Raw genomic sequence first — 14100 nt, 5'->3', positions numbered from 1 at the left:
CCTATGCCACTAAAAAGACAACCTCATAATGTTATTTGATTGAAGTGTAACTATAAAGACATGATATACAAACCGTTAAGTATGTCTGAAAATGTATTATTATCCCCGGTGATCATACAAATCACTGTTGTTCATAAATCCTATTATATCAAATTCCAGATATCTGACAGAATTTGTAGACCTCGGAAACGTCTCAGCGTTGAGAACCTTCAGAGTACTACGAGCACTGAAAACCATCTCAGTCATCCCAGGTAATGTGACCACGAGACACAACAGAAACCCCAATGTGTCCCTGTGTTACCAAACAGTTGATATGCTGTCTCCTCTCCTCCGTCAAGGTCTGAAGACCATCGTCGGCGCTTTGATCCAGTCCGTGAGGAAGCTGGCAGACGTGATGATCCTGACCGTCTTCTGCCTCAGCGTGTTCGCCCTCATCGGCCTGCAGCTCTTCATGGGCCTGCTGCGGCAAAAGTGCATCCGCAGCCTCGCCCACTGCGTCAACTCCTCCTTCAGCCCCAACGCATCCTTCATCTGCAACAACAGAACCTGGAGCTCCAGGGCGGACTTCCTCACCAGTGAAGGTCAGCCAAAAAAAAAATAAAAAATTCAGAGACACATGTGAACATGAAGTGAAGTTAGACAAAAAACTTCTTCAACTTCTTTTTCCCCTTTTTTTCCAGATAATTTTTACAAAGTTGAAGGAGCAAAGGATGCCTTAATATGCGGATATGGAAGTGATGCAGGGTAAGTGAGTGTTTGTCCTGCTTACTGCTTGTTAATCATCTGCAGGCTATTACATAATATCAGAATATTTAGCGTCTAATGGCTTTTGATCCCATGTTATGTGTATAATTGAATACAGTAGCTTGAGCATCAGACTTGGCGCAAATAGTTTTTCGCAGAACTGGAAAAGACAGAAACGACAATAGATGACGTACTTCAGGCTTCACATTAAAATCTGTGACTTATAGGCGTAATGTATGGAGGAACGATCCCATCAGAGGGAGGGGCGTAGCGTGAGAGAGGCTGTGCACAAGACGACATGTGGTGTGGATAATCACCCCGGCTCCACTGGAACCCTTTACAGAGAAACATGGAGTTGCCAGCTGGAGAGGGGGGGGGGGGGGGGGGGGGGGGGTCTTTGGAGATTTCATCATCTCAAAAGCTCTATGACATAATTAGGTCAAACGGAGTGCACCGGATCACTTCAGATTGATATTTTGTTATTGTTTAAAGGCGATACCGGTCTGAAGTCTTCAAGCAGCACTTTAAGTTTGTGTCCTTGTGATGGAGCTGAGACATTTTCGATTCAGTTTCTAACATCAGAATAAATGTCGACGTGCATGTAATACATTTTATCTGTGGACTTTGTTCCCAATCAAAGGCACAGTGTGAAACCTTCCAAATATTGCTACTCAGCCGAGGCACTGAATAATCCTATAAATCCAAATGCTTTTGAAACAAGCAGAACAGGATGACTCAGATTCTGCCCATGCCAGGCCCAGTTCAAGGGTTATAGTGAACTAAATACCCATCTGTGTGAATCTGAAATCCTGCAGCTTCAACAAATGGCGTCCATTAGGTGCTCTTGTTAATGATACAAGATAATGGATGATGGCAAATAACAAAAAAAAGGTGATGATATTTAGGCTTTAAACAGGGAAGTTTGGGGCGGAATTATTTTTCTTTTCTTAAATTCTTAAAACAACTCTTAGGTTCTATATCTTGGTAGATCAACGGCACCCCTAAACAATTCATGGTTCACCCATTTTACAGTGTAACATGATGTGTACAGGCACAGGATTGTTTTTTTCCCGTTTGCTGAAATAACAATAACGACTTTATTTGCTTGACAAGAAAATAAATAAGTAAACCAAATCATTTTAGACATTAAAAGAGCAAAATATTATTGGTAAACACACAGATACAGGCACATTAATACATTCATTAAATACCGAAATTTAAACATGCTTAGCCTTTTAGTTAAATGATTTCTTGTTGTCAATTTAATGTTTTATATCTATGAATTCATGCATTTCTCTTGGATAGAGATTTTTATTGGCATCAGAGTGCGGTCAACCCTTTAGCTTTAATCTCACTCTGTAACCTCTCCTCCAAAAACACAGGAGCTTAATCTCCCAAGAAGTCAAATCTGATTCAGTAATTTGTCCGAGCGAAAAGAGGATACATTTGAGGGCATTCGGAGGGAAATGACGTCACTAAACATCCATAAATAGTAGGTCGGTAAGATCAGAATAGCACCAACATGACCTACCCAGCTGTCCCACAGTTTAAACCACTGCAGTTGGACTGTTATTGTGTGTTGACACTCATTCTGTCTCATTCTGTTGTAATGGGTGTGTTAAAGGCTCTTTGGACAATAAGACAAACGGGGGAGATTATTCCTTTTGTCTCCCTTTAGTTTTACCTTTGCTCTGTCATCACCAATAATATGGTATTTATTAAATTGTTTATGTCATTGCGGTTAGTTTGATGCTAAATCAAAGACAGAAAGAAACAGTGACTCACTTGCCAGGTTATAGGTTAGAGCAACCATAGGGCAGTTTATGTGTCTGTTGGGAAAAAGGATTGCCAGTCTTTTGATTCATGTGCCATTTTAGATGGAACTTTCTGAGGCTGGCTGTGGAGACGGGCAAGATATTAAGCAGGTCGTAAAACATAGAGGATGCTTAATCTTTTGAGTGTATTCCAACAAGTAATCCCTGAGCAGTTTTCCAAATTGAAGCTTTGGATACGTTATGATGGCACACACATACACAAGTGAGCAGGCATGCACACACACACACACACACACACACACACACACACACACACACACACACACACACACACACACACACAAACACACACACGTACACATATTCAAATGATATTTTCAGCCTAGATGGTTAACAAGTTTGTGAGAAATGATTTGCTTCAAAAGTCCAAGCTGTTTCTCATCGCGCCTACTGTAGAGTTCAGGCCACCTCTTATCCCTCACGTCTTAAAGCCACTATGCATCACGGATTATGACTTTGGGCATAGAAACCCACCACCTCAGCCCTGCCCACCATAGAGGGAAAACACTTTGCTGCGATTGACAGATGTTCCTCTGCTGTTCTGTTGCACAAACTGCAGGGAATTGGTGGTACACTCTCAAGAGTACTAGTTATAAATACTGTAAACATGTAAGCAAAGAGCTTCCACAGAGCTCTTACGCACCGGGGGACTCTGTTGCTCTGGTGAAACGAGACTTTATGAAAGACTAAAGGGCCGCGCCTTAACTAGAAATCATTTATACTCTACATTGTATGCTGATTATTATCAAATGTATGTTGAATGATTATTATGATGTGTTTTTCCTAGCGTTCTTGGAAGCCATTGATTTAGATTCATTTCTATTCAGTCTGAAATCAATTAGCATCAATTAGCATACTCTTGTAATCCATCACGGTGAACATTGAGGCTGCATTTTCAATGTTACATTATAGTTATGATGTAATGCAGTCAACACTTTTTCAATCACTTTGCCACTGTTATTGCATTACAGTGCAAAGACATCAATGTAAAAGCAAGTTACAAGAGTCTGCTGACTTTCGTATCAAACGAATATGAATTAAAAGCAATGGTTGCCTTAAATAGCAGGATAAATACATCCCCAAATCTGAAAAAGAAATGAATACTTATCGCTCCTGAGTAATACACTGACGTCCAGAGTATTGCTAATGAGTACAAAGTAATACACTATAGGATCTACACAGAATAAGAAGAACAGTGGTATGACTACATATTCTGGTCTTCCCTGTGTGTGTGGAGGCAGATCGGATCCCACAGCGAGTACATGTCTCCTTGAGGAGCGCTGACTCTGGATAAACCCATGCAAGAGTCAGTCTTCAGGGCAGTTAGTATAGAAACCTCAGGAACATTAGCCTGACAGAAGCCTTGTTTTTTACAGCAGCATCAAATTGCAAGAGAAGTCTCACAATCATGCAGTTGTTTAAGGGACAGCATTGGCTAGCAGTGTGGTTAATAAGATAAGCTAGAGAAATGCTGGTTTTTATTGAGAAATTTAAATCCAATAAAACATTCTGAACAAATAGAATACTGATTAAAGTGGAAGTTTTGAATGTTTTCACTATTATTTTGACTGAATCAAATTCTGACTGATTTCATACTTTCCATGCAGCCATTGTCTTCCATTGATTACATTACAGTAAATATAGTTAAAATAAAGAAAACTATTTTTATTATTGATTAATCTGCAGATTATTTTCCGGTTTCAAAATTTAAAGTGTATCTATGAAATGCCCAAAAATGCTGACAGACAACATTCCATTTAATTGTTTTTCCAATTGACAGATAAGAAAAGCAGCAAACAGTTCGTCCCTTTTGCTTGAAAAATTACTGAAATGAATTATCGTTTGTGAAAATAGATGTTCATTAATATTCTTCAATTAATCAACTCATGATCTCATATCTAAAAAAGAATACATTTAGTATTATTATTCCTGCGCGCTACTTTGGAATGAATATCAAAAAAACTATTACTAGAAGATAGGACATCAAACTAAAAACAACACGATATGCTTTGAAAAACGTTCAACAGTCATTTTATTCACGAAACAACAGGATATAGTTAATGGGCTGAAATATGGAAAACCATATTGGGTAAAAGAGGTGAGCAGGTTGGTGACAGGTTGAGCAGCGCAGCAGAGGGGAAGGAACGGCCCGACAGGAAGACGTCGCTGGCCTCACGCGGCCTCACGCGGCCTCCTCTGTCCTCACTGCTGGATGTTAGTGAGCATTCCTACTTAGCTGGCTGGTTGGTGAGATCTACAGCTGTTGTCACAGCAGCGCTCTGCCGCCCAGCTGTTTCCCAGCCATTATGAAATTATTCTGCACTCAGATTGAAATGGCAGTCCAGCTTGTTTTCAGCTGCTGGACTTAAATATTTGCTGTAATGCCACTATGCTGCCTGACAATGAAGATCAGAGATGAATGCATGGAAACATTTTTTGAACTGCAATTTGACATCCATCTGGCTCAGCGTAATCCCTTTTTGCTGTGGCGCATTTTAGTGCTGCTGCCTGGAGCGAATTTCAAGTGCCCTCTTCAGTTGAAAATAATGGTGTTGATAGCAGTGTGTGTACTTACTGACTCATCCGCTTCTCTCCCCTGCGGAATCAAAGGCCACCGGGCTACATGTACGCAGATACTGGTGATGTTTTTAACTCTGGTAAAGCGGCCTGCACGCTACCACAGCTGGGTCTGCCCCAGCTGCCACTGGTTGGATTGTGCACCGCCTTTGTTTATTAGTGTTGTCCCATAATCGTCTGTCTTTTGCCTTTAAACTGTTTGTGCATTACAGGAAGTGTCCAGATGGATTTGACTGCCTAAAAGTAGGGAGGAATCCAAACTATGGCTACACCAGTTTTGATACCTTCGGCTGGGCTTTTCTGGCCCTCTTCCGACTCATGACACAAGACTACTGGGAGAAACTGTTTCACCAGGTGCCATTTTTGAATCTACCAATATTCTGTGTTGGTTTGTGGTGAATTTTAAATATATTTTGATCCACATAAACATACATACAGTAGAATACAATAGTTTTGCTCAATCAAATGTCAAATAATGATGATTAAATAAACATTGGTTAACACTCTCTATGACGCCCATGTCTACGATGCATAATAAAAATACTGCGTTATAATATTATTATACGTAGATATAAGAATGAGTGAGTCCTCAAATGTCAGCAATGAAATTATTCGGTGAAATGTTGTCCATAAGCAAACATTATGCCGAAACTAAGAAAAAAAGGACTCAGGATTTTCCTTTAACATGTGGATTTGATTGTACTGACTTCATGTCTGCTCCCTCAGACGCTGCGCTCAGCAGGGAAGACCTACATGATTTTCTTTGTGCTGGTAATCTTCCTGGGCTCCTTCTACCTGGTCAACCTCATCCTGGCTGTAGTGGCCATGGCCTATGAGGAGCAGAATCAGGCAACCATCGCTGAGGCCTGGCAGAAGGAGAGGGAGTTTCAGCTGGCCATGGAGCACCTTCGCAGAGAACAAAGAGTAGGTTCAACGCGAACAGTCAGCGAGGATTTTCATATTCATATGTGTGCTTCGAATTTAGGACGAAAAAAATCAATGGTCTCCAGTAACATAAGTCCTTTCTGTGTGAAGTTGGCAGCAAAAAGACAACAAGCACAGGATACAGACTCAGTGTTGTCCCCAGAGTTGTCTCCATTCTGTCTGAAGATGGGCAGCATACGTCGAAGCAGCAGCCGGAGAAGAAGATCGCATCGGGCGTTGTCGGAGGAAACAGCAGAGGAAGCTGCTGAAGAGAAGTTTGACCCACTGGATGAGCCAATGGTACGTCATCCAACACTCACGCTCTAAACATTTCTCCGTCTTTGATGTTCTTATGAAAAGCCATTGGAACTAATGTGTCCTCTGTGTTTCTGTAGCCATCTCTGTCTCCCCTTCCGGTCCACCCTCTGCTGGCCACGCTCTCCTCTCACCCCCTCAGCACCAGGAGGGGAAGCCAGGTCAGCGTCTTCAGCGCTTTCCGGCCGCACAACAACTCAGAGGCTGACTTTGGGGACGACGAGTACAGCACGCATGGGGACGCCTTCAGGAGTCGCACCAGTTCAACAGCAACGGCCTGGAAGAAGAGGACGGGCAGTGTGCGGAGCCACTGCTCTCAAATCTTCACCCCCAGCCTCAACATCAATGGCCGGCTCAACATCTCCATTGATCAGAATGGAGTCACCACTCTGGGCCTACACACTCCCACCTCCATGCCTGCTTACAGCATGGAGAGGGTCAGGGAAGACACAGTGAGTGACAGAAGCCTGTGTGTAGTTAGAAAATCCTGCAGTGAAAAAGAAACAAAGCATTTTATTTTGGGGTGTTTTCTGTCCCAAAGCTCACCAGTGTGGAGGACACAGTCACCAGACTTTTCCTCCAGCCCTCCCCAACAGTGACTGAGCCCCTTCCAGTACAAAGGAAAAGAGGGCTGAGCTCTGTCAGCTTCTTCAGCGATGCCATGGGGGGTGAGTCCTTTTGAGTAACTAAAGAATAGTTTGACATTTTGGGAAAATGCCTTTATTTGCTATTCTTGTTGAAAATTAGAAGAGACGGTCAATACCGCTCTATGTTTGTACGCTTGAAGCTCTAACCAGCAGCTGGTTAGCTTAGCTTAGCACAAAGACTGGAAATGGGGGGAAACAGCTAGCCTCGCTCTGTCTGAAGGCAACAAAATCCACCTCTAAATCGAATTGATTAACAGGCTTAATCATGTTTTGTCGTTACCATAACCCCTAGCTGTTTTTGTACTGTTTTAGCACGGATTTAACAGATGTTCTGTGTTAGTTAGTGAACTTTCAGTGGTTGGTGGATTGTATTACCTTTGGACAGAGCTGTTTGCCTCAGTTTCCAGCCTTTTTGCTAAACTAAGCTAATCTGCTGTTAACTGTAGCATCATATTTACTTTTTTAAGAGGGGATTTAGGGAGAGGCCTGGAGATGAATAGTTCACCTTGATGTCTCTTTGCAGAGCTAGAGGTGTCGAGGCAGAAGTGCCATCCCTGCTGGTACACATTCGCCAAGAAGTACCTGATATGGGACTGTTGCCCCTGGTGGCTGAAGTTGAAGGACTGGGTGAAGTTCATGGTGATGGACCCTTTCCTGGATCTGGGTATCACCATATGCATTGTGCTGAACACCCTCTTCATGGCCCTGGAGCACTATCCCATGACTGATGAGTTCAACACGATGCTTTCAGTGGGCAATCTGGTAAGGGGCTTTTAAAGATAGGGGCGGGCAGGTTGCCAGCGTGTGAGACACTTTCTCCTAAGTGCTGCTGGGTTGGCAGCGGAGAGGACTGACAGCTTCACTGCGAAAAAAAGTAAAGAGGAAAGGCGACAGCATTCATTCAGATAATGACTTTCTTTATCAGACAGTTGGGTTTTTTATAGCCAGTGTTTTGCTGCACTTAAGGTCAAATAAGGCCGTGTTGATCCTTTATCAAGCGTTGTTCTTTAGACTATTTTGCGATTGTCCTTGGTAAGAGGGAGTATTTTTAGGAGGGAGTGGGATTGATTCCCCAATTTCTATTTTGCCATCTCCCCCTACTGGTAAATTATAGACTCTGCTAATGTCTTCAAATTTGAAAACATACTTAAAAGAAGATAAATGGAAGTAATACGTTCTTATTTGTTACCATCACTGCTTATGTTTTGGTCCTATTTCTTTGTCTTTTAGTTAGTGGAATATTACTTAGTGGAATATCTCAAAAATAGAAATATTATTTCTGTGAAATTTGGGCTTACACCGTGGGCTGAGTAACAACAAGTGAAGGACATTTCCAAATATTCTCGATATTTTCTCTTAAACGTGATATATGTCTGGGTCCTAAAACTGGTACATTGCAGAGTATCCATTCTAGTACTTTTTAGTTTTTTTCACTTTGACCTTTTCCTCAGAGCTCTAAACCTCAACTTAAACAAGCTGTGTTATTTCATTCTTTTTTGGTCACTTCGATGTAGCATAAAAACTGTAAACACATCATTGACATTTCACCTTATGAAGTTGTTTTGTTATGTTATGTATTTATACATCCAGCAAATACAGAGCAACATTAGCATTCATTTGGAGTTCACCTGATGAGTGTAAGTCTAATATTCACTCTGCTTCTTGCTGTTTTGGTCTCCACCAACTCACGAGGGAAATGTCTGTCTCTTAAGCTGATAAATGTACCACTATGTTCACCAGCTAGTCAGTCACTTTGTCTATCTGTGTACGGTGGGTTTATCAGAGCATTTTCTGCTGAAAACCACTGCCTGCGGCTGGAAACAAGGTTGATTAGAGCGGTGAAACGGAACCAAACAGTACTGTATCTCTGCGGACCATAAAACCAAAACTATGAGCTAAAATACACTAAAACGCACACTGAGGGATCTACAGTCGGGTAGTAATTATCAGTGGGTCACAAGCGACACCTGTCACATTACTCATAATCCATTTGAACCATTGTTAATATACAAATATGAACTAGTGCAGCTTTTAGTAAAGAAATACACTAAGTAATATTCCACTTGAAAAGGACATTTTTTGATTTTCTTTCCACCTCTTATTGTTTTTATGTCCCTCTGTATCTGTTCTAGGTTTTCACAGGAATCTTTACAGCTGAGATGGTGCTGAAGCTGATCGCCATGGACCCCTACTACTACTTCCAGCAGGGCTGGAACATCTTTGACGGCATCATTGTTTGCCTCAGTCTGATGGAGTTGGGTCTTTCCAATGTAGAGGGGCTGTCTGTCCTGCGATCTTTCAGACTGGTAACAGAAATCTTCAACTCTGTCTTCTTTTTTTTTTATCTAGCTTTTTCACTATTCGTCATTTGCCATTGTTTGCCTTTCTATTGTTGTATATTTTATAAATTTAACAAATCAAAGGTGATTGACAAAGGACTCAATTATTTTAGATCATCTTCAAAGATAAAACTCAAATACACAGTTTCTCGTAAAGATGCAGCATCATTTGTTTTCTCCACTTTGTTCTCTTCATCAGTTACGAGTCTTCAAGCTGGCAAAATCCTGGCCCACTCTCAACACTCTCATCAAGATCATCGGCAACTCGGTGGGCGCCCTAGGAAACCTGACGCTGGTGTTGGCCATCATCGTGTTCATCTTCGCTGTGGTGGGCATGCAACTGTTCGGCAAGAACTACCAGGACTGTGTGTGTAAGATCTCCATCAACTGCCAGCTGCCTCGCTGGCACATGAAGGACTTCTTCCACTCCTTCCTGATCGTGTTCCGGGTGCTGTGCGGCGAATGGATAGAGACCATGTGGGATTGTATGGAAGTGGCCGGGCAACCCCTCTGTATCCTGGTGTTCATGTTGGTCATGGTTATTGGGAACTTGGTGGTGAGTATTTAATTTTTACGTGTCTTTTTCAAAAAAGCCCATGCATGACCAAAACCATTGAATTGTGAAGATTTACTAATATTATATAAATTCTCTCAATACTCCCTGCAGGTGATCTAAGAAATAAATCGTCACAAAAATAAATCTTATTTTACACTAACAAGTATTGACTGCATTGTAATTTATCTTCAGTCGATACTAAAAAAAGAATACTTATTCCTAGCACATATACTTTAACAGTGTATGGTAGCAGGAAGTCTACTTCGAGAGAAATTCTATTACATGTCAATACAACCAACTGTAAACCAAGTGATGATGTCATTACTGATCAGGGATTGCGTTGTTGCACCAATGAGGGTTGGTGATTCCATACTATGAGGATGGGACATCCTCAAACAGTTGTTGATGCCCCGTCGCTATATGTTTTGCCAGCTCAGATTTCTGTGTAGCCACAACGGTTTGGACGCGAGGAGTGGCTTTACCGCAGCCTCATGTCCAACGGGGCTGAATGTTTTATCCACTGCTAATGAACTAAGCCTTATGGGAGAAACCTAGTGACCTAAGTACTGTACAAAGGATTAGCCAAGGCCACAGTGTTCTCGCTGTCGTTCCAGCCTTTGCAGCAGGTATTGAGTTCCACACAGGATGCTACACGGCGTGTACATCATAGCATGCGGCTGTTTCCGTAAAAAAAAGTAGTTAATCTGTATAAACAGCTCTGTTTGTACACAACTGCTGTTACTCTGTGCCATAGCAAGGATATGTGTATATTTGTATGTCCGCCCATATGGTGATTTGTTATCCAGCTGTGTCCTAAGCTTACGTTAATGACAACAGAAAAATCCCGGAAGCGCAGGCAGCCAGCAGTGGCAGCGTTTTTTTTCATGGACACTGTAGTTTTACTTCGAATGTGGTGTCATTTTAGTGTTGATTCTTGAAATCACACATTGTAGTGTTGTATTCTGTTTCTGCATTACATCGGCCTGAGCGAGTTAAATCTAATTTAACTTTATTTTTTATTATCATACAGTTTTGCCCTGATCCATTTTCAGGATTTCTTTTCATTCTATTTCTACTAAGGGCACGTGGCGTGACCCTAACATGAATTACCAAGAGATACTGTATGTTTTACGTAAGTCCAAACAAGAGAGAAATGTGCTACCAGCTACTGGATACTCCATCTCATGCTTAGCACAAATTAGAAAAGTATTATACACTGCAATATGAGCGTCATCTGCACTACAATCATCTCAGTTCTGTCGCACAACTGTTTTAAAACCTTGTCAGGCTTTTTTAAAAATGGAACACGGCTTTGAGTGTGGCGGACCTGTTGGATATGGTTCATATGTTCCCAGCATGCCCTCTGTTCCCTCTGCCATTAAATGCTAGTGTGTTCCACATTTAATCCTACGCTCTGAAATGTATCTGTCTGTCAGAAATGTTTTAAAACATTTTTGGTTGACTCCAAAATATTTGCTACTCTGCCTGGATGATGACTGATACTGTTTTTCATGCAGATCTATAGATGCTGCTATTTAATCTAAAATATACATGGATGTGCAATACATCGTTGTGTATTTCCTGACAATATTTACTATAGAGGTATAGAATATATATATATATATATATATATATATATATATATATAACAGTGTTTGGGGACACATAGTTGTGTATTATGACATAATTTTGCTATAGAACTGTTATTTAAAAAGAGGTACTGAACTTACCATGTTAACTTAGCAAAATGATATCACTCAACCGGATAATTTGTCAAAATCTGAAGAGTTTGGAGGATGCCGTCCTTTTTATCACCTTTTCATAACCAAAAACACATGAGTGAAAGTAAGGAATGGATTAAACAGTGTGTTAAGCTGCTCCAACTCAAGCTACAAAAGTTAGCGTGCCGTCTAGCGGGTTATGCTAAAATTAAGAACATTTTAATTACATTTTTATGCCCCCGTACCTTGAGTGAAGTTCTTCAAGTTTGGCACAAATGTCCACTTGGACTCAAGGATGAACTGGTTAGAATTCGGTGTTAGCTGGTCAATGGCTACTGACCTCGCAAAACACGTTTTTGCCATGACTGAAGAATTCACGTGCTTTTTATGACAATTTCACACAAATGGCTAAAAGGATAAAATGATGACGGGATGACGTCCTGGACAGACATGGACGTAACTGCAACTTGACTGTTTGGCGGAGTTATACAACCACAGAGCGGTAATTCTCGTCATAATTCTATACTATAATACCAAGGCTCACTACTCTACCCTGCAATGCCCTTACAATACTGCTCGTTCATCCCCACGTCTTCTGCATGGATCATCAGCTTGTGGGAATTCTGACTTTTTGCCTGAGACATGAAGCTTTAGCCTCAGTCTTTAAGCACAATATTCGTTATGTAGCCGTCATGTCCACATTTAAGAAGATTGACGGGACTTTCGTTGCGAAACCAAGAAAACGTTACAATGTCAGCAGGAGATTGAGTTTTCAACCAACTCATATTCGTAGTTTTGAAGAGCCTGTTTTTATAGACGTGTTTCAAAAATAACTAAAAATGTTGAGTATTAAAGCTGCCTTGGATATTTCTGTAAACTGCCTTTTGTGCCGTGCCAGAATGCAAAGCTTGACTTGCAACAGTAACTAAGGAGGCGGAGCTTAGCAAACGTTCAATTGCAAAGTTACATGTCTTCTCTACCTCCAGCACCATTTGTCATCTTTACGCTGGTGGTTTCACACCAGTTCACACCTTCTGACTCTTCAAATACTCTTTCTGCCCCTTCAGAAGCACTGACATAAGATGAGTGGTGAAACAACTTAAAGGGCACATAGCACCTTCAGTGACCCTGTTGTCTGGGCAAAGATCACGACGGTGCTTCTTATTGAGTTTAATGGACAGGAACCTTCACCGCACATGAATCGTGGGAAAGCTGTTTATCCAAAGGGATTATCCAGGATGCTTAGGGGCGAGAAGGCTGGAGGGCATTCGTCACTAATCATCTGCTCATGCTCCCCATCTCTGACTGGCTCAGTGGCTAAAGATGATCCTTACCAACTGTGCACATCACAGAGGCAGTGCACACACACACACACACACACACACACACACACACACACACACACACACACATGCTGCTGTGCAGAGATGTGCTTGATGCGGCTGCTCTCTAAGCTAGTAGACAGATTACTTGGGAGTTGGATGCTTGGAAACTTGATTTCAGTGTGGCTCACGGCAGCCATATGTGCCTGAGCATATCTGTGTAGAATATCCTCCTGAATTTACAATGCAGGATTTGCCAGTGTTGACAAAATAGGGAGAAGGTCATGTCATGCACAAGGTACACTTATGCTTAAGCTTACAGGCTAAACTACGCTCTGAATTGTCAAGAAAGATAAATGTTGATACAAGCACAATGTAAATACAGCATTTTCTGCCGAATTCAGGCTAAATGGCTGTGAGGTTATAAAATTGTTGTGATATGTAATGTGACACAACACCTATCTGTCCACAGGTGTTGAATCTTTTTCTGGCCCTGCTGCTCAGCTCCTTCAGCTCCGACAACCTCTCTGCCCCAGAAGAAGATGGCGATTTGAACAACATCCAGATCGCCATCGCCCGCATCCATTCCGGTGTCACCTGGCTCACCACGTGCATCACCGACCTCTTCAACCGCGGCTTGAAGCGTCGGAAGCAGAAGGTCAATCAGGCCACCAAGCTGGTTGGGAATCACGTGGAAAGCAATGGTGGGATTTTTGGACGCTACGGCGAAAAGTACATCATACCAGAGGGGGACAGTTACATGACGAACCCCAACTTGACGGTCATCGTTCCCATCGCACCCGGAGAGTCGGATGTGGAGTTTCTGGAGGAGGAGGAGGTTTCTGAGTCGTCAGAGGAAGAAGACAACAAGGTGGGTTTTTCACCTCCTGTGTTTTACGCCAGACCTGAACCCTCTTGGTTTACTGTTGCGGTGGTCTTTGGATGGTATTATCTACCAAATGTATATCTACCAAAATAGTTTTTGTGCAAAAATGATCAGCTATACTGATCAGCTACTACTGCTGTTAAATCACGCTTTTGGTGAAGCCAGAAGCAAATTTCCCATCAAAAACAACATTGTAAAAGTAAGAAGAATCCAAGTTAACTCACTTCTGTGTTG

The 14100-nt window shown here is 41.8% G+C and overlaps 1 protein-coding gene across 2 annotated transcripts in view; it reads left to right on the top strand.

Annotated features, from left to right (window-relative positions):
• LOC142956589 (sodium channel protein type 5 subunit alpha-like) overlaps nt 1-14100 on the top strand; it is a 32270-nt gene that overhangs the window by 5445 nt on the left and 12725 nt on the right. Inside the window, exons 5-16 of one of the 2 annotated variants that reach the window (XM_076098248.1) lie at nt 160-251; nt 339-581; nt 681-744; nt 5369-5510; nt 5883-6080; nt 6192-6380; nt 6476-6847; nt 6937-7063; nt 7566-7804; nt 9175-9348; nt 9581-9937; nt 13453-13869. In XM_076098248.1, coding sequence (XP_075954363.1) covers nt 160-251; nt 339-581; nt 681-744; nt 5369-5510; nt 5883-6080; nt 6192-6380; nt 6476-6847; nt 6937-7063; nt 7566-7804; nt 9175-9348; nt 9581-9937; nt 13453-13869 — 2614 coding nt within the window. The other variant, XM_076098247.1, reaches the window with a different exon arrangement.

Source organism: Anarhichas minor, unplaced genomic scaffold (assembly GCF_050575085.1).
Source record: "Anarhichas minor isolate MPS153535 unplaced genomic scaffold, ASM5057508v1 ptg000024l, whole genome shotgun sequence".
NCBI lineage: Eukaryota > Metazoa > Chordata > Actinopteri > Perciformes > Anarhichadidae > Anarhichas > Anarhichas minor.
The sequence above is the reverse complement of the archived record's forward strand: the minus strand, read 5'-3'. Positions and strand labels throughout refer to the sequence as shown.